This window comes from Scardinius erythrophthalmus (genome assembly GCF_964197995.2).
Source record: "Scardinius erythrophthalmus genome assembly, chromosome: 11".
In the NCBI taxonomy this organism is placed as follows: Eukaryota; Metazoa; Chordata; class Actinopteri; order Cypriniformes; family Leuciscidae; genus Scardinius; species Scardinius erythrophthalmus.
In genome coordinates this window covers 25,412,360-25,433,905 of record NC_138231.1, presented here as the reverse complement: position 1 = coordinate 25,433,905, position 21,546 = coordinate 25,412,360, and the positions used below count along the sequence as shown (strand labels likewise).

Below are 21,546 nucleotides of genomic sequence, written 5' to 3'. Positions count from 1 at the left end.
GATTAATCGTGATTAATCGCATCTAACATAAAAGTTTGTTTAAAATATATATATATATATATGTGTGTGTGTAATATATATATATATATATATATATATATATATATATATATAGATAGATATCTATATATAGTACTATATATATAGATATATATATAGATTTACTATATATATCTATATATAGTAAATCTAGATATCCTGTTGGACTCACTGGGCGGATGCAGGAGGCCAAAGGTCAGAGTGGAATTGTTCTTATAGAACGAGCAGGACTGTCTCTCACTGGCCTGAACTCGCACATCTGCACGCACACATGTGTCTGCTGAGAGACGCACGCTAACCTTGGATTGACAAAGACAGAAATAAAATCAGCATTCAGATGAAAGAGTGCTTACTTGACCATTAAAACACTCATCAAGTGTATGACGCAAATCTTGACAGAAACATAACAGTGAAAATACAGTCAGTGCTATTTAGTAAATACACATTTCCACACATTTCCATCTGAAAACTCTTTCGAGCCTCATGAGAAAGTCCAGTTTGCTTTGTGTTGAAGCAACATATCTCTAATCTTGGCTTAGTAGTCTTAAATTGTGCTAGATACTTATAATAAAGACAGTTTAGACAGCTTTACATCTCAAATGAGAGCACTTAAATAAAAATACAAGCTTAACATTTCAGCTTTTAAACCTTCCAAAAGGAAGATGATTTGGTAATATTTCATGAGTCATGCTTGTGTGTAAAGTTACTCCCATACATCAACAACAACAAAAAATGTATTGCAAGATCAAGCCTGAACACCCACTCTGGACAGATTTGAGATGACATTTCACAATCTCATGTTGTGGCTTGCAGTCGGTTTATGAGTCAAGAGAGCCAGAAGATACTATAAAGATGATTTAATTGAATAAACCTAAAATTGGAACAAAAAATGTCCTGGTTATTCCTTGGAGGACTAGCGCAGTCAAGCTTCATAATGACAAAAACACCATACTGTAGACATTGATTGAAACATTCAGTAGCTTTGTTTAAGGAACAGGCTAAAATTAGAGCCAAATTCCTGTTTAGTTAACTTTCAACTAATTCAATTTCTGTTTCTCACACAAAGCAATCATATGGTGTCAGAAAACGTATATGTTCAGTGCACGTCACATACAGTAAATTTCAATGTGTACTGTATGCGCTCATCTTGCACATGCGCCTTGATCTTTATTTACATAAATTAGTTTGTCCACAAGGTGGCAACAATGTCCCAGCCTCTTGTTTCACAGTCGAAAAAGAAACAGATGAGACGAAAAAAAAAAAAAATAATTTGTGCCCTTCCCTCGCTAACGTCCCTCCGTCTCGTTCACTCGGATGTGTGTCATTGCTTACATTGCACTAGTGGCCAATACTGGTGGAACGCTTGAAACGTTTAAATGGGACGCCCTTGGCCCTTGATCACTTGGAATCCAATATTGAGTTGATTTATTATTTACATAAATTTTTCCTTATAGATTTGTCTATGCACCATTCTAAAGGCCTGTATGTATGCTTGGGCTGTTGGAAAAAGATATATAAAAAAATGACACAAATAAAAATGATAACAATACAGTAAACTATAACTGTGTAAATAACAGTCAGCTTAAGATAGCGTGGTTAACCGAGTGAGCCGATATTATGTGGTTAACCGACACACATCCGAGTGAACGAGACAGAGGGAATTTAGCGAGGGAAGGGCACAAAACATTTTTTTTTTTTTGTTCCGTCTCATCTGTTTCTTTTTCGACTGTGAAACAAGAGGCTGGGACAATGTTGCCAACTTGTGGACAAACTAATTTGTGCAAATAAAAATCAAGGCACATGTGCAAGATGAGCACATCAAAATAACTCCAGTATCATACTCTTGAGTCGTGTGGGGGTAAATTAAGCATGATCTGCTGTGATGTCACAATCAGGGTGCATTGTGGTCTATGGATCTGTCTGAAGTGTACAGACTCGCTCCCTCGGTCAAAATCGAGAGTTTGAGGGTTTGTCCAAATAAACTTCCCTCGTCCACTTGACGAAGTTGAACGCACTTCAAAATGGTGTCAGTGATTAACCCGAGGGAAAATGCTCAGGGAAGTTCGCGAGTGTATGTCTAAATGAGATTGGTTCACTAGTTAGTCCAGTTATCCAATCACATCCTCTGCTGAGGTAAAGTCATGTGAGTTTTTTTGCTGAGCATGAGTTATTAGGTGAGTTCGAGTTAAACTATTCTAGGCTTCTAACAGGCGGGATCTGCCGGTTGCAATCGGGGAGGAGATAAAAACGGAGACACTTTCTGCTTCCCATAGGGATGCTCACGAGGTGTGTGCATACTTTATAATTTATGAAGTTATGAAATAGATTCACCACCAGCAGTGGAGCCATTCAAAGTCAGACAAACCTAACTAGAATGCATTGCGTTTGTCAGGCACCAATCGGCCTGTGCAGTGCTGTATTAAGACCATTTTTATTCAGTAATGTGTTTTCATCTTAGTTTATGCATATTTTTTCAAATTTATGCACATCTTGGGGTTTCCATCCAACGTTTTTATGCAATATCCCAAAATTCACATGAAAATGGATGGATGAAAACATAGCTAATGTCAGTTCCAGTCAAAACACATGTCACAATTGCATTTCACATGAATTACAATAACAAACGCAAGAGCTGCATTAAGCCGAGAAAACACTTGATGAGTCTGTCTGTCACTGTCCCGTTGGGTGTGATGATGATGATGTTGATGCCAGAGACTGAGATTTACTCAGTGGTTGGCCCACATAATGAGTAGCACATGTTCTGTGAGGTCAGAAAATATGACAGACGGCCTCCCTCTCCTCCCTTCAGCATCACCATTAAACCTCAGAACATTTACACCGTCCTTTTTCAACATCATAACAAACTCCCCTTGTGAAAAAGAAGCGTTTAATTGCACTTATAGTGTACTTCACATCTTAAAAGTGTATATGTTTTTTTAAAAACTAGTATTTGCAGATAACATTCATGAAATAAAAGGCCACTTAAGTGTACTTAAAAGAGAGTTAAAAGTAGACTTAATATCAAGTTAAAAGTTTTACTTTAATAAAATATTCTTTAATTCTTTACTTAAAGAATATTTTAAATCATTATGTTCTAAAATGATTTTGTCATGGTTTAAATATGTACTTATTTTAATGTGTTGACTAACATACTAAAGCACATGTAAAATACTTTTAACTGTGGTGTGTTATTCGATTAAAGTTACTATATTTTAAATGTACTAAATTGCAAATGCAACATAAAAAATGTATTTAAATACATGACATACAAGATTCAATAACAAATGATATTATATATTTTAGTAACCAAAATGCTTGTCTATAGTAGCCGAATGCAGTAAACTTAAACCATATTTCCATGATAATAGTAGTAATTATGAAATTAAATGCAAGTCCTTCTCAAAGTTTAACTTTCTCATGTATCAACTAACATGCGATTAAGTGTCAGAAAAAAATGCATCTCTTAAAGTATATTATTTCTGTAATAAGTATTCTTAAAAGTACGCTAATGTGTACTTTGTTTTCACAAATGTTTGAAGTTAAAATCCTGTAATGATTAAATCCCATTAGATTCATTATCACAGAAAATATCAAACGAAAACCCCTGCTGTGCAAAATGAGCTATTGTGTGAGGCATCCTGTACATTAAACTCAACTTTAAAGACCACATCACACTGCCATATTTAAGCCATATCAGTTAGTATTGACATCATCCGTATACTAGTGTACTCCTAAAAGTTTACAAAATCAGCTTTTAGCAGATAAACCTGTACACATTTTACAGTCACTTTTGGGAGGATACTGTACACCACATAACTCATCTTGCTCTCATGGGTGTATCCAAATCTTTGTCAAATGAGAAAGTGCGCTCTAAAAAAAGACTGTTCCTCCCTTTTAATTATAAATACCACATCTGACTAACAGTAGCAAGAAGAAATATGCACCAGCCTGTACACTTCATGTTTCAAATACGTCAACACAGAAAAAACAGCTGTGCCTGTGGAGTGATAGTTGGGGCTGTAAAACTAATCTCACCGTTGCATTCAAAGTGTATGAAACCCAGAGGGGCATCAGGATGTCTCGGCTGTATCCGCTGACGTACGCACTGTGCTGGAGTATACAGTGATTCGACTGCTCCTGAAGGACACGCGGGAGTCCGTAAGGCAGATGAACAGGCTTGACATTGCTGTCTATTAAAGGATTAAACAGAACGTTTTTCACTCTACAGTTTTGTCACTAAAAACAGTGTCGATATGAACTATCATTTACTCACTTGAATTTGATTTGATGAGACGCTGGTTCAGACGGTTCACCTGAAAAAGTTTTTGGAAATTAATTTTTAATGAATAAGCAACACAAACATATATATACACAAAGCTCACAAAGGCTGCATTTATTTGATCAAAATACAGTAAAAACAGTATTATTGTGAAATATTGTGAATTTATTCCTGTGATCAAACCTGAATTTTCAGTCACATGATCCTTCAGAATTCATTCTAATATACCGACTTGCAGCTCAAGAAACATGTTGAAAACATAATATTGTTGTGGAAAATATTTCATGATTCTTTGAGGAACAGAAATTTCAAAAGAACAAGCAACAAGTAATAATGTTAATATTTACTGTCACATTTGATCAATTTAATGTATCCTTGTGGGAAAAAAGTATTAAATTCAATATAAAAGAAATTATAACTGCCCCCAAATTTTGAACGGCAGTGTAAACACTAAATCATTTGGAGTGGTTAAGCATAAGTGGCTTGACTCACTTCCCTTTCAAAAACTGGAAAGCTATGTGATTGGGACAAACCACGGGAAAAAAAATAAAGAAATCCAGACAACACCACAAAGCCAAAAGTGTGTATGTGATGTGGATCAGAACAGACAAGCAAACAACAATCATAACTCAAAAAAATCCACAGAGCTACAGTGTTAGACCATTGACCATGTATTCACAAGATTTGAGGCTTAAACACCCTGTTAACAAGCACAAAGCAACAATGGCAAGGAAAAACTCCAAGAGTAAGGAGTAAACCTTGGGTGGAACCAAGAGGAAACCCCTCCTGTTCTTAGGATTGAGTCATCTAATAACAGCCAGTTCAAAGACACACAGGATTATACCATAAAACAAGGTAGGCATTCAATTTAAAGCCTTCGCCTTTGAAGGGATCTAGTCTTAGCCTAGAAAAAGTCTACCGAAGCATGCTCAAAAATGTCCTTAAATAAAGCATTGCAATCTATTAATAATATCATCATGGCCGGGATTAAAGTGCTCCTATTATGCTTTTCGAATATTACCTTTCGTGCATTGTAATATAGCTGTTTGTGAATGTAAAATGTCTGCGAAGTTTTAAAGATCAAAGTGCAAAACAAATTGAGTTGTTTTCTCCTAAAAGAAAGAATTGATTCTGAACTGCCTAAACGAGTCGTCAGCAATTCCAGTCTCACTTCCAGTAACATACCAGCGCAAGATTGTTAGAAATTTGCATAATGCCAGCTTGGTCTTTACTGGTTGCCTGCGAATGAGATCTACTTTTCCCTCAAACACTGTAGCTGTAGCTTCGTGCAGGAATTGATACAGAAAAAAACGGTGCCATTGTTCGTATCACTGAGTATCAAGTGCTGATGAAACCACTGGAGCTGAAATTCAGATATGGGAAAAGGCATTTAGTTTTAGACATGCTCTGTAAGCGGTAGACCAATCATTCACAACAGACTGGGCCATCTGACCAATCAGAGCAGAGTAGGCTCTCGGAAAGGAGGGGTTTAGAGAGACTGAGGCCCTGTCCCAAATGGAACCCTAAGCACTCGCGGTCTTCCTCTGAGTCCGCACTTTCGTGACGTAATGCCGCTTTGACTGTCGGGAAGAAGTCTGCTGTGGAGCCCGCATCAGCGCGGGCTCGGCAAAAGTGCGCATCAAGGACGCAAATCGACCACATGGGGGTGCTCGCGAGCACCCTTCTGAGATCTAAAAATGACAAATGGGACACACTGCGGTCTCACGGACTTAACAGACACGCGCACGCGGCAGCCATTGTAAGTCCAAAAGACCGAAAGTGCACATGAAGTGTGCCATTTGGGACAGGGCCTGAATCTTCAAACAAACCGTTTTCAGACTCTTTGAGAAATGAGGTGATGCAATCTATATTATGATAAAATTAAAGTGTTTTTTAACCTTGGATACATGTAAACCTATTGTAGGATACCTCCAAAACAGAATTAGGAACCTTTAAAATAGCATAATAGGGGACCTAGGAGTACATCAATATGCACAATTATAAACAAAGGTTCCAAAGGTAGCAATGCCGTAGTAGAAGAACCATTTTTAGTTGCCCAAAAAACCTTTCAGTGAACAGTTCTTAAAAGAACCTTTTTTTTTCTAAGTATGAAGAACATATTAATAATCTAAAGAAACATCTTCCACTATAAAAATAGTTTTGTTCAATGGAAAGTTTCCATGAATGTAAAAGGTTCTTCATGGAACCATCAATGCCAATAAAGAACTTTTATTTGTTTAAGAGTGTCCCCTTTAGAAGATGCATAAAAAAAAATAAAAAAATAAAAATCATGATGTCCTGCTGTTCAGTGTTGTCTGGATTGGTTTTCTTTTACCATGTGTAGTTTTGTTCATGTTTTCTGAGGACAAGAGTACATCATGCAGTCTCTCCCTGTTGGAATCTGCGTCATTTGACTTAATCTTAATCTTAAGATGAATTTGTATCAAACTACAATAGAGTTTGACTGGATGCAAGGACATTAACAGCAAAAGATATGAGAAGCACTGGCTCTTTCCTTTTAAAAGATGGCACAGTAAGTCTGTTTGTTTTGCTACCATAACTATGCACAGTGAAATAGTTGCATTTTATATAGTCATTTAGCATTGTGTCTGCGACCCTGTAAGAACCGATGAACATGTTTTACATAACGAATCATAGGAATAAAAATGCAGTAGCCCTGAATAATGTCTGTGATGCCCACCTCAGCCTCAGTGAGGGAGTCACAGGTGCAGCCCCGGGGGTCACTTGGGGTCTCGCTCACAGGGGAGCATGTGGATGGAGTCGAGCGCTCTGCGGGGTACACCGGCTGATGGGGTGGGCTCTTCAGCAGATGGTTTAAACTGCCATGGGTGCCGTTATTGGGAGCAGGAGGAACACCCAGTAAATCTAAAGAGAAATAAACAGCTTTTTTACTTAAGCTACTTACAATACAGTGCAGAAATACGCTTATTGGGAGGCAGCCAAGAATAGCCAATATACTGTGGCACATGCTAAATGGGTTAATTTAGCCAAAAATTGCAATTATGTCATAATTTACCCTCACCCTCAAGTCGCTACAGACCAGTATGACTTAGTAAGTCTTTCCTCTGTGGATCACTTTGTACAGAATGTTAGTAACTGAACAGTTTCGGTTCCCATTGACTTTCATTGTATGGACAAATAAATAAATAAATAAATGCAATGGAAGTCAATGCGAACCGAAAATGTTTAGTTACTACCATTCTTTAAAATATATATATTTTTTGTGTTCAGCAGAGGAAGAAATGCATCCATGACTGGAACAACATGAGGGTGAGTAAATGATGATTAGGGTTAATTACCAAGAAGCAGCATCCATCTACAACATCAGGGTTGCCAACTTTGGTTGCTTGGCTGGAGTGAGATTTTGATGACATTGGTTGAATCAATGATATGCCCCTATTTGAGCTTTTAAGGATGCAGTAATTCTTTTTAATTTCGTCTTAATGCAACTTACCCATACTTCAGCCTAATATTGTACTAGATGCACGGTCCAAATGTGAGTGCTCTGTGTACATCCGCTGAATAATGTGTATAAAAGCCTTTTCATCATATAAAGTGATCATGTCTCTTCAGAAGACTTTTTGAAAGTCTTGTGGGTTTAGAACGACATGAGGGCAGTATTTAATGACAGAATTTTCATTTTTGGATAAACTATCCCTTTAACTTTACCTATCATATTTAATGGTTAGCTTGCAAACTAACATTAAGAGCTAATGTCAACAGCTAGCAAATCTTTACTGACTAAAAAGCAAAAATCACATTTATTTTGTAAGCTCTACATTGAATGACAGAGAAAGGCATAGTATATAGACCTACATGTTATAGTATATAAAAAGTGTTGAAGGCAATACAAAGCTTTAAAGCACAAAAACAGTTTAAGACTACTGAATTATTGGTAATAAGGAGAAACAAAGGCACAATTTAAGTGTAAACAGGTCAAAGGTAGAGTGATCTGTAAGAACACACATTCAGTCTTCTGAATACATGCAGTAACATGGTAATGTCATTTACTGTATTTTTCCTGTAGGGCCAAAATGTAATGACTTTTTTAAAGATCCTGTTATAGTAACTGTTATAAAAAAAAATATAATTTCATGATTTGAATACATTTTATGATTTGAATCTAAATTATTGTGCTTATTTCTCACTCTGTCTGTTGTGGCATGCATATGCACATTTTGAAGTTATACCTGTAGTTCCGTCCAGTTATACATGAAATGGTAATGTGTATAATTGTCTCTCGACTCCATTAAACAGTAAAAGTCTGTTAGCATCCAAAGCAGCCCAAATTAAACTCTATGAAGTCCCTTCAAATTTAAAGACAAATTGGGGCATGCTATTTTATTTTGCATTGACTTTGTTATTTGGCATGATATTTAGTTGGGTAGCGTGAGGCAGAGCCTAAACAAAGCTTGTGTCTTACGTCAAATGTGTGAGAGTTGGCAACCCTGTGACATCCTGGTGACAGATACTATTTATGGCCTCAAATAACTTTTCAGGATGCTTACATATAGTGTAACTAGAGCGAATAGAGAAGCATTGTGGGTGATGAAACCAGACATTATGTAACAGTGTTGGAGAAGCTTTGAAACTGCAGCCTGTCAAGTTACAAGCTGATCATCTATAGTTCATCTATATCTACACTTTAAAAAGTACTTAGCTACACCTAACTAGTATCTTTTTTAAATATAACGATAAGATGATCAGAGCAGGGTTTATCTGGCTCGGATGAGGACCTCAGACAGGGTGACAGTATTAAAGATGGCATGAAATGAAAATTCACCCTATCTACAGTATTTTCTAAATACATGTTATTTATATCATTATGAAAGATTCATTTATGTATATGTTTCATTAAATAAAAACTCGATCATTTAAACATTTTTTATTTTTTTTAAAAATCCATTTCTCTCAGTATCTCACAATACTGTCAACTGTTTACAAAAACAGATCAATTTCCACTAAACTATTATAAACCATCATAATATCTTTAACTGAAAACATGTCTGGAAAGCAGCATTAAACGAAATATTGCATTATTTTGTGCATTTTGTTTATGAAATGATAAGAGTTCGTGAGGTCCATCACCATGTCCCTGAGGGGCTCCGTAGGAGATAGACAGCTAGTAAAATGTATTGTTTATTGAACTGTCATATAAAAGCAATGTCACACTTGCAATTATGCTGTAGTTAATGCTGGAGAATGGTGAATCAGTTTTTGAATGGGTTCATTTAACAAAGTGACTCACGAAAAAGAAAACAACTTGCTTCGTATAAGAGAAAGTGGATATTGTAGGCGAGTGTGTTTCATTATGACCTTAGTTACTAATTCAGTGTGACAAAAATAGCAATTTAGCATTTTTTGTAGCTAAGTTAGTAGCGTCACTAACTGTAAGTTACTCCTCAACTGTTGTGTCAGAGAATAAATTGCCAAGGATGGCCACTTTGTTTTCGAAGTGGGTCATTAAGTCCTTGGCAGTGATTGTGAATGACGGAGGCTGTGACGGGAAACAAGTCCATTGTTCTGCACAATTTTCCATATAATAAGACTTCTTTTAGATTTAAACCAATATGAGAGCAAAAACATTCCTATGCAAGAAGTGCTGGCCAGTTGACGTTAGTTTATGTTGCACAATAAAAAATAAAACTTTTATAACTGATAAAGATTGTGCATATACTGAAATCCTCATAATTTATATCTCTTAATCCCACATTCTTTCCTTTCCAATTCAAAGATGAAGAGAAAGAATTACACACAGTACACACTGCAGGATGCAGCACATTTTAGCATTAGCTAGGACAAGGACAAAGACAAAATTCCCAACCGCAGTTACTCACCCCTTTGAAAAATAAGTGTGATAGATTGAACTGAATGTGCACTTCAAACTATTATAACTATTATTAACTTCTTCGTTAATATCATATTATCAGCAAGTTTAAAGGCCACTTAAGAGTACTTAAAGAGAGTAAACTTTCATGACTGTTTCTTCACACTTAAGTAGACTTTTAAAGTATAATGCCAAATTAAAAGTAGTACACTAAAAACACTTATTTTGATGTGTTGAGTAACATACTAAAGTACTTGATTAAATGTAATACCAAACAACATGCTACAGTTAAAATATAAAGTAATACATATTTTAAATGTACTAAATTGCAACTTCATTATTTTAAATGAGTCAAATAAATATATTTAAATACATGATGACACACAAGTTTCAATATAAATGATACTGAAGATTATTTTACCATAAATGTTTATCAGCACAGTACACTTTAACCATATTTCAAAGACAATAGAAGTAATTATCAATTATCAAATTACACAAAAAGTGTGCTTAAGTCTTAAGTAGATCAAAAACAGCTAATTGCATTTATTATAAATATAAACTATAATACATTTTCATTTAATTGTAATTTACCTGCAATTAAGTGTTCAAAAACATTACATTCACCCACTGTGGTGAAAATCAAGCTTTTAATGTCTTAAATGTCTATGTGGTGTTTTAATATTCTTTAAGACAAACCATGTGTAAATTCATATCAACACCATTGCTGAGTATTTTCTGATTTTGACGTCACAAACTACCTTGTAACCAATCAGATCAACGTGTGATCGTCAACGAGTGGATCTCTGAGCTGGTGTGAGTGAGTGGAGGCGGGGCTAATTTGCATATACATAGAACCGCGTATACTAAATGAGGCAAGTGTGTAGAGTTACATTCAAGCTATTATAAGGCATGAAGATATTTTTTTCAGGGAAAAAAGCGTTTAAATATGTAATTTAGGTGATCAAAGATGAGTTTTAAGGGATGAAATTATTGACTACAGGTGGAATTTAAGTATATTCTTTTAAAAAATATATCTTTTTAAAAGCATGCTAAAGGGTACTTTTTGGACAAAGGCAATTTGCACACTAGAACTGTGCACAGTCTGTGAACTTTACTAGTGGCCATCCTGAGCTGGGATATCAAAGGCAGCGATATATATGTTGCTTGCAAAAAAAATATTCTGTCAGAAAGCTTTTGACTGTAAAAAAATTCCTTTTGCCCCTTTATGGTGTAGTTACAGCATCTACTGTATGGTCTAACTGAAACATGCTAACCAGCCAAACTTCAAACCAAACCATCAGGCAAACCCCAGTCCTGAGGGTCTCCAGGAGGAAGCTTGAGGAACAACAGCAACAACCTTCACAGCTCTATGATGAACCATAACCCTGCAATATCTGATGAACATGATGAAAGGAACTTCTTTCAAAAGTTCATGATACCAAACAGAAAACAGAACTTACCGCATAGGAGGTTGTAGACTTCAATGTTCTCGAAGGGAGCCACAGTCGTCTTATAATGGATTCCTGGTCCATACCCGATAAAAATGGCCTGTAAACAGTAACATTTAGTTAATTAAATCACGCCAAAAAACAAACACTTGGTTTACACTTGGAATTTGCAAACATTTAAACAATTTGGGTCTATCTAACTATCTATCTATCTATCTATCTATCTATCTATCTATCTATCTATCTATCTATCTATCTATCTATCTATCTATCTATCTATCTATCTATCTATCTATCTATCTATCTATCTATCTATCTATCTATCTATCTATCTATCTATCTATCTATCTATCTATCTATCTATCTATCTATCTATCTATCTATCTATCTATCTAAATTACTTCAAACTTAAGCGATTTCAAAATTAAAGCCTTCAAACTTTATGAATTGAAAACAACTTTATAGTATAACTTTATATCTAACTTTATCTAGTTATTAGTGCTGTCAAATCACTATATTTACACACACAGTATAATGTATATTTACAAACTTTTATGCTGTATTCAATTAATCATGATTAATCGATTTGACAGCACTACAAGTTTTCCAACTTTATCTAGTTTTGGCTTAATATTTTATTAAAAAGTAGTTGGTTCTGAGAAAAGATTATTTGTTTGCAAATGCCACTTAAACGGATTGTTCACCCAAACATTAAAATTAGCCCATGATTTACTCACCCTGAAGACATCCAAGTAAATCATGGGCTAATTTTAATTTTGGGTTGAACTATCCCTTTAACATTGTGTTGTCAATGCAATGTAAATTAGACATATTATAGTGTGGCTTTGGTGTTTAAGTACTATTCGGGGTCCTTGGACAACAAAACACCCACAATAGTTCCAAAAACACAAGACCACAGAGAATAACTAAAAGCACTTATTTTGATTTGCAGTCACAGAGAGACACACATTCCATTCGCCTCTGGCTGAAACGCGGAACATTTGAGTGGTGGAAACTAGAATGATCTCATTTCTTTGACACTGAGTAACAAAGATGAAAATGATCCTCATTCTTCCTAACAGGAGATTTCACTTTCACAAAGATAGCCTAAAGTAAAGGAAAAAACATCCCTGTGTTTGTGACTAGTTTGTGCAATTTACCTCAACCAGTTACCTCACAAGAGTTCCTGTAAGATGTTTTTGTAAGCACTACCAGCTGCATTAGACATTCCTAGACAACCACATAGACCGGGGGCACAGATGGCTAGAAGTACACCCACGTCACAGACATAAACAAGACTCTGTCAAAGGTCCAAAATGTGGCTTGAGTGTGTGTTTAAAACTGCAATCTGAACACCTTCCAGTTTGAAGGAACTACTACGTGTGAACCTGGCACTATGAAGTTATTCTCAATGGACAAGAGTTCATTTAAAGGGCTTGTCTGGATTTTTCTCAGTGTTTGTAGAAACACCCAGGGTATCATAATCCTCTTCATGGGAATTTACCCAGATCCTTTAATATGAATTCAGTATAATCCCCATCTAAGTACTTGGCCTCCTAAAACTCATTAAATTCCATCACAGAATCATTTGAACAAAGCCTCAAGCAGAAACTGAAAATAGAATTTTTTTTTTTGGTGTCTATGACAGATTTATGAGGGTTTATGTTGATGGTGTAGAAGCTAAAAGAGAAGAAAATGCTGGAGCAGCCACAAGAAGTAATGGAGAACTTATGGGGCAACTCTGTGAACCATTTTCTTTAAAAATAAATATATGAATATATAAATATATAAATATATGAAATAATGAATAAAAAATGCAGGGCACTGAGACTAAAGAAGTAATAACTACACTGAACAAAATTATAAACGCAAAACTTTTGTTTTTGCCCGCACTTTTCATGAGCTGAACTCAAAGATCTAAGACTTTTTCTATGTACACAAAAAGTAGTGAATGGCTGTTTGACTGGGTGAGTAAATCATGGGCTAATTTTCATTTTTGGGTGAACTATTTTGGGGAACTATTCCTCTAACATTGTATTGTCTAATGCAATGTAAATTAGACATTTTATAGTGTGGCTTTGGTGTTTAAGTACTATTCAGGGTCATTGGATATGTCAACAAAGCACCCACAATAGTTACAAAAACACAAGACCACAATCACAGGCACAATCAACAGTATACAACAGCGTGTTCCAGGTCCTGCCAATCTCCAGCAACTTTGCACAGCCATTGAAGAGGAGTGGCTTCAATGGCTGTGGGGGAGCTTCAACAAGAACCAATGAGGTTAATTTTCATGGTCTGCAGCACGTTTGAGCTTCTGTAAGAACCAATGATGATTATTCTCTTGTTACGCAGCATGTTTGAGCTTCTGCAAGAACCAATGAGGTTCATTCTCGTGTTAAGCAGCAAGTTTGAGCTTCTACAAGAACCCATGAGGTTAATTGTCGTGTTACGCAGCACGTTTGAGCTTCAGCAAGAACCAATGAGGTTCTTGTGTTACTCAGTGAAAATGCCATGGGTCTGTGGAAATTGCATAGCGCAACTCCGCCCCACCGCGTGGGTATAAAAGGAGGGACGCTGGCAATCTCACATTATGTTTTTGCTTCGGAGCCAAGACCTTCTCTTCACACCTCTGCAAGCCTGTATATGAGTTCTTCGAGACTACAGGACGAGCGGCTCTTCAGTGAGTTGGTGCAACGGCACGTTCCAGCGAGATCACATTGCCTGCTGCTGATCTGTGCAGTGATCTGCCAACAGTGTGTGTGCTTCTCCCTAGGTGCTTCAGCACTCGGCTGAGCTTTCCTCTCCTCACAAAAGAGCTTGTGCGTGGCATGTCTTTTTAAAGATGTTTCGCACGTGCACTTCTGGGTGCGGTTGGTTCGTGCCATCTGATGGGCACAATCGCTGCCTAGCGTGTTTGGGCTTAGATCACGCTCAGTCAGCGTTTGTGGATGAATCATGTTCTCATTGCGGGAATATGACCACCGCGGTGCTGCGGTCTAGACTCAATGAATTCCATGGAGGTAGAGTCCCCTCTGCCACACCCCGATCCATCCCCTCTGCGAGAGGCGATACTTTGGCCAGTGGCCAGGGTTGACCTGAGGTTTACGGTGTGTAATATAAAGCCCCTCAGGCCACACCCCCCTCTTGCACACCGCAACCCGCGAGTTTTCAGGCTGAGATCGCGGGACCGTCTTCGGACACTCCCCGCATCTCATTCGGCGCTCCAGATGATGAGCCGCATCACAAGGTGGGCTGGAGTCTTCCAGAGATGAAGATTCGGCTGTGCTGCCGCCTTTGGGTGTGCCAGTATTGCCCGAGTCTGATCCGGAATTGACAGCCATGCTCTTCCGGGCAGCCGCGAGCATAGACCCCTTTTCAGTTGGTAAACATGGTGACGTTTTTTTGTCACCACGTGGTGGCAGAACGATCCCTCTGGCCGCTTAACTAATTTTAGTTTGCAAGTTTTGTTAGCTTGTTTTTTTAAGAATGACTGGAGAAAATCCGATTTTATCTTAATGTGCAAGGTCACTCACTGTCCAGGACCGCGATTGTTATTTGCAAAAGTTAATTTTAACGGACATCCCAGACCCGTACACGCTCAGTCAATGGATGGACGATCTGACAGGATTAACGTTAACGCTCCGGTTGAGTGGCCTGACTTCTACACCTACTCGATAGAGAAACTGAGCGTAAAGAGAAACTGAGGGCATATAAATCTTTAGATGCCTATGGCTGTACTAAATAGTCACAAGACTTGTGTGGTAGCCTACGATCCGCAGTTCTGCATAGCCAGCGCCAAGGCCAGACAGAAGACGACAATGTAAAGAGTGACATTACGGAGCAATTTTAATGATGTGAAGATTTTCTAGAAATAAAAAATTCCAGATACAGCATATTAACTTTTTAACTATGTATTTGATTCTTCAAAAAGTCTAGTCACAATCAATCAAAACAATGTATACAATCATAGTAAATAATCACAATCATTTAGAAAGCATTATGCGATAAAATTTCAAATTGGAGCCTGTACTCCGTCGATTCTCGCACCCAACAACACAACAAGATGACATTTAATAACAATAATAATAATTTAAGCTCTTTATTATGTAGCCCAATCTGTACTGGTTTGTATTGGCCGCCTCCAGTTTTCCCTTTGTTTTGCCACCAGCTAACGCCGTGACGTAACTGTGACGTCGGCTCGAAATTGGTCTATTGGGCTGGAATGGAATCCTTCGCTCTGACCCGAGCGCTCGCGACTGGATGATAGGTTTTTGGGCGCCGTCAGCGCCCGCCCCCAATACCTTTCTTCCCAGAGGTGCACGAGGAGGTCACGAGGTCCTGGAAGTCACAATTGTCTCCCTGTGATCATTCAGTGGCCTCCTCCGCCTTCTCTTCCCTCGATGGGGCTATGGCTAAAGGGTACACTGGGGTCCCCCCGGTGGAGTACTCTGTTGCGATGCAGTTGTGTCCTCAGAGCGCTTCTACGTGATGATCCAAAGCACCCCTCCAAAGCGAAATCCTATAGAATCCCAGACCCCTGTCAGAGCAGGCCCCCGTGGAACGCTTATCCTTCCCTGGTCTCCTCTGTCAGGACGCGGCATATGACCGTGCCCCCACACCGGGACGCTCTGCCTCCCACGTCCGGGCCGGTCATTCCTGGCTAAACCTGGCTGATATGCGAGAGGCTGAGTGGACCCGGTTCCTCAACTGTCCCATATCCCAGGCTGGCCTCTTCGAGGACTTCGCCCAACAGCCGCCCAGAAGCAGACTGAGGCCATAAAACATGTTCTGCCCCAGCGGCCAGCTGCTGCCTCCACCCAGCCGCCGGCTCAGATGCCTCAGTCTGCTTGCCGCCGAGGGTGAAGGACTTCCTTTCTCAGAGACGGGGCACCCTCTGGCACCCACGTCCCGATCTGTGGAACCTGCATGTGTGGGTTCTGGATGGCACCTCAGCTCTGCCCTACAAAGCCAAAGAGCAGTATCAGCAAAAACACCAAACTGAGAAAAACAGCTTTTTGTGTTTTTCTTACACAAAATATAAGCATCCAATTAAATTTAACAACAAAGGGTACAATTAGATAGATCAAAGGGAGGTGAATATTAAACATTTAGTTTTTTGACAGTCAGGCAAAATTTGGTAGTTTTATAGGCTATATTGCGCTTTGCCTTTGCATTACTGCGTATACTTACATGGCCATACAATAACATATAGCAGTAAGTGTAGCAAGTGATCATAATCCCTTGCTTATATCAAATCATAAATCAAATAATTTTTTATTACCGTGAGTCTGGAGAGGAGGGGGCGGGGGAGACAGCTCTCTCCAGTATTTTGAATTTGTACAGCAGTATTTTAAACACTAGCTGTCAGTATTACACATTAATTTTGACCTTTAAGGTCATTTCTGTAAGGTATTCCCCAAGGTATGGTTGCTATCCCAATGCTGTAAAAAAGCTAATGCTAGCTAGAGAAAGCTAAACAGACAAAATTTACAAAAAATGGGTTAAGAGGTTTAAAACGTACCAATTCTTGGTGCCTTGTTGTTTAAGGCAAGTTTCACCAGCATTTTTCCACGTAAAAGTGAAGCCATTTTGACAGGTCCTTTCTTCTTTGAGAGAGGTTTTATAGCATGCATACTGTATGCTATAAAACCTGACTCATGCCACTTAGCTAGTTGCAACAATGTTCATGCTGACTCAAAGGCAAACTGCAGTATCATAGTGAAACCAAGGCAGTACGGGCAGATACTGCATTCTGCCTTGGTTTCACCCTACTTTTCTATACAATACTGCAACTAAAAATGTAAATTTATAAAAGAAATTTATTAGGTAGCCATATGAAATGTTAACAGATTGAAGAGCAGATCCTGCACTTTTTATTTGTGCAAATTTTTTTTTTTTTTTTTAAATTGGAGATACTGCTCTTAGCCTTTGTAGGGCAGAGCTGGTGGCTATCATCACTTCCACTAGGGCCCTGTCCACGAGACACGTCTATGCGTTGAAGTGGAACCTCTTCGTTCCCTGGTGTTCTTCTCGCCGAGAAGACCCCAGAAAATGCCCGCTCGGGTCCGTGCTCTCCTTCCTCCAAGAAGGGTTGGAACGAAGGCTGTCTCCTTCCACTCTCAAGGTTTACGTGGCTGCCATCTCTGCACACCACGACCTTGTGGAGTCGAAAACGGTGGGACAGCATGATCTGGTCATCAGGTTCCTGAGGGGGACGAGGAGACTAAATCCTCCTTGCTGTCCTCTTATACCCTCCTGGGACCTTGCAGTGGTCTTATCAGCCCTGCAGAGAGCTCCCTTTGAGCCATTGAGATCAGTGGAGCTTAAGTTCCTGTCTATGAAGACAGCGCTCCTGGTCGCTTTGGCCTCCATCAAGAGGGTAGGGGACCTGCAGGCATTTTCAGTTGACGAAGCGTGCCTGGAATTCGGGCCGACTAACTCTCATGTTATCTTGAGACCCCGACCTGTATACGTGCCCAAGGTACCCACCACTCCTTTCAGGGATCAGGTGGTGAACCTGCAAGCGCTGCCCTCGGAGGAGGCAGACCCAGCCTTGGCACTGCTCTGTCCAGTACACGCTCTCTGTGCTTACGTAGACAGAATGCAGTGTTTCAGGACCTCAGACCAGCTCTTTGTCTGTTATGGTGGAAAGCTGAAGGGAAAGGCTCTCTCCAAGCAAAGGTTGTCTCACTGGATAGTAGATGCCATTGTCTTGGCTTACCAGATGCAGGGTCGTCCATGCCCACTAGGGGTGAAGGCACACTCTACCAGGAGTGTGGCTTCCTCCTGGGCTCTAGCGCATGGCGCCTCGCTAACAGACATCTGCAGAGCTGCAGGCTGGGCGACACCCAACACTTTTGCGAGATTCTACGATCTCCGCGTAGAGCCAGTGTCCTCTCATGTGCTCGCTTCCACTAGCCAGTAAGTAGGACCTACTCTGTGCCATCACTTGCTGCGCCATTCTACTCCACGGACTGGATACGTGCGCTATTTCACTCAGATGAGTTCTTCTTAGACCCTGAGTTCCTCCTACACTGTAGATGCCGTCACCAGAGTGCATGCCCGCTCGGTCAGCGCTCGTGATTGGCTAGGTGCCTCCATGTGCATGGTTCCCCCGTTGGGCAACCCCCCACATGTGTATTTCCACGGTAAGAGCACGTGTTTTCCCTTAGCAAGACCCCTCTTGCCATCTCAAGGTTGAAACATTCCACCCTGCAGGCTAGATACCTCTGAGTTTTCCATATGCATCCTGCTCCCGGGTCATATGTGTATTCTAAGTTCTCCCTATGGGTAGGCGCCGTGTGACATATTCCACCTGGGATATCCCACCCAGTGTACCTTGGTATTCCTGCGTTAAGCCTAGCCCTTCGTCCGTGCTAGTCTCACAACAGGGAGCTCAGTCTTGCGCAGGGCACTGGAAGACAGCCGCTGTGGCGTGATTGAATTGGGACCCCCATTTCGTCATTCACTGATGTAACTCGTAGTGACTGAACGAAAGGGAAAGTCTCGATAACATATGTAGCCCTCGTTCCCTGAGGAGGGAACGGAGACGTTCCGTTCCTCTGCCACAACCGCTGTACCGCTGAAACAGCCTGGAGTTCAGTCTTGGCTCCTCAGCGGAAAACATAATGCGAGATTGCCAGCGTCCCTCCTTTTATACCCACGCGATGGGGTGGAGTTGCACTATGCAAATTCCGCAGACCCATGGCATTTTCATGGCCATTGGTTCATTTTGCAGAACTCGAAGGAGATAGGCTTCTAAGCGTAACCCCCATTTCATCATTCCCTCCTCAGGGAACGAGGGTTACATACGTAACCAAGACGTTCACCATGTAAAGCAATCGAGTCTCTTCAGAAAATTTTCACTAAACCGCTCAAATTCTTTTACAACCTCTTTTTGAACTTTTTGAAGCGTCAAAGTGGTATTTGCGTAGCTGTCAATGGAGGGACAGAAAGCTCTCAGATTTCATTAAAAAGATTTTCATTTGTGTTCTGAAGATGAATGAAAGTCTTACAGGTTTGCAATGACATGAGAGTTATTAATGACAGATTTTTTTATTTTTAACACAATTAAGTGCACTTCTATAAATTTTACTTTACAGTACATTTTAAATCATGTTTTGGGAAGGAAGGCTTTTGAACTGCACGTTTCGGCACAATGGGTCAAGAAAATCTGTTGGTAACATCAGCTAAAAATCATCAATATCTAGATGACTATGCTTGAAATTTGTTTTATATATTTACTTGCATAATACAAGACAAGTGCTTTGAATATGACAGTATTTTAAAAACCAACCTGCATGTTCTTGAAGACATTATCTGAACCATGGAAGCCACCACTGCAGTATTTAATTTCACTCGGTTTTCTGTTGAACAAGGTGGGAAAGAAAAATACTTTACAAAATACTTATGTACTGAGTACATGCCAGCTTGAGTGCTGATTAATCTTCGGTAACACTTTATTTTGATGGTCCAGTTCTACTCAGTTTGCAACTACATGTAAATTGCCAGTGATTAGAGTACTAGTAGAATGTCTGCTTAACATCTGCTAACACTTTATTTTGATGCCCTCCAGAAGGCATTCTACTGACAATAAGTAACTTTACAACTCCATGTCAACTTATTCTAATAACCAAAACTCTAATCTAACAGTCTACAAATACTCTAATGAGAGTTAGTAGAATGCCTAAAGTGGCCTATCGAAATAAAGTGTAACCAAATCTTCAAATGTCAAATTCTAGTTACCATTTTGAAACGGAACGGTTGGCACATTGATCAAAAACATCAAATGGTTAAACACTTTTTTCCCCACAGTGAAAGTTTTACAAACACATTAATATTTTGAGGATATTGATTTCCTTCATTATCGCACTCATTTTGACATGACAAGCGTCAAACTCACAGTGCTGCTTGCCACTGCGGCTGCATGTAGAGGTGTGCTCGCTCGATACGGATGCTATTTGCAAAGTGAAGGCGTTTGGGGAGGTGCTCCTTTAGATACGGTCTCATCGGCTGATCAGGTTCTCTGCACTTCAAACAGAAAGAAAGAAGGAAAGAATAATGGTTTCAGCATGATTAAGCAGAAGATGTGGTCTATAAGTGAGGTGTGGGGATGATGACAGGCTCATACCGAAAGGTTCTTCACCAGACCTTCATAATCAACTGCCAGATGAATACGGGGAAAGAAAATAGATGGATCGTTTGACTTGCATTTAATGGACAAAACACATTTTATAAATGAGTGTTTCTTCAACTATGTGCACTTTTTACACTCTCTCATGATATTTACACTACCTTTTATTTGGGGTCGGTAAGATGTTTTTGATCATCAATGCTGTATTTATTTGATTAAAAATATTGTGAAATATTATAACAATTTAAAATAACTTTTCTATTTGAACATATTTTAAAATTTAATTTATTCCTATGATGCAAAGTTCAATTTTCAGCATCATTACGCCCGTCTTCAGTGTGACATGATCTTTCAAAAATTATTCTAATATTCTGCTCAAGAAACATTTATTATTATTACCACCGATGTTGAAAACAGATGTTCTGTTAAAGGGGGGGGGGTGAAATGCTCATTTTCACTCAATCTCCTGTTAATCTTGAGTACCTATAGAGTAGTATTGCATCCTTCATATCTTTAGGATATATCTCAAGTCTTTAGTTTTATTATATTTATAAAAGAAAGATAGGCTGTACCGAGTCTTTCCGGAAAAAAACGAGCGGCTGGAGGCGGGCCGTGTGGGCGAGGCTAAAGCTGTGCTAACGCGCCGAGCTAACAACAACACACAGAGACATTTGAAGCAGTTTTACTCACCGCCCGGTTCCAACCATAGCGCACGACCGTGAACCTTTATCATTGTGACTGCTCGATCCTTAAGCATTAGACGATCTGCAAATCCGTCGATTTGGGCTTTGTT

General features: G+C 39.2%; 1 protein-coding gene across 2 annotated transcripts in view; it reads right to left on the bottom strand.

Annotated features, from left to right (window-relative positions):
• Positions 1-21,546, bottom strand: part of enpp1 (ectonucleotide pyrophosphatase/phosphodiesterase 1) — a 77,484-nt gene that overhangs the window by 7,195 nt on the left and 48,743 nt on the right. For both annotated transcript variants that reach the window (XM_081379484.1, XM_081379485.1), the window contains exons 14-21: positions 20,751-20,782; positions 20,523-20,650; positions 19,917-19,986; positions 11,630-11,717; positions 7,020-7,204; positions 4,313-4,352; positions 4,075-4,229; positions 212-338 (exon numbers count right to left, since the gene is read on the bottom strand). In XM_081379484.1, coding sequence (XP_081235610.1) covers positions 212-338; positions 4,075-4,229; positions 4,313-4,352; positions 7,020-7,204; positions 11,630-11,717; positions 19,917-19,986; positions 20,523-20,650; positions 20,751-20,782 — 825 coding nt within the window. The remainder of the gene's footprint in view (positions 1-211; positions 339-4,074; positions 4,230-4,312; positions 4,353-7,019; positions 7,205-11,629; positions 11,718-19,916; positions 19,987-20,522; positions 20,651-20,750; positions 20,783-21,546) is intronic.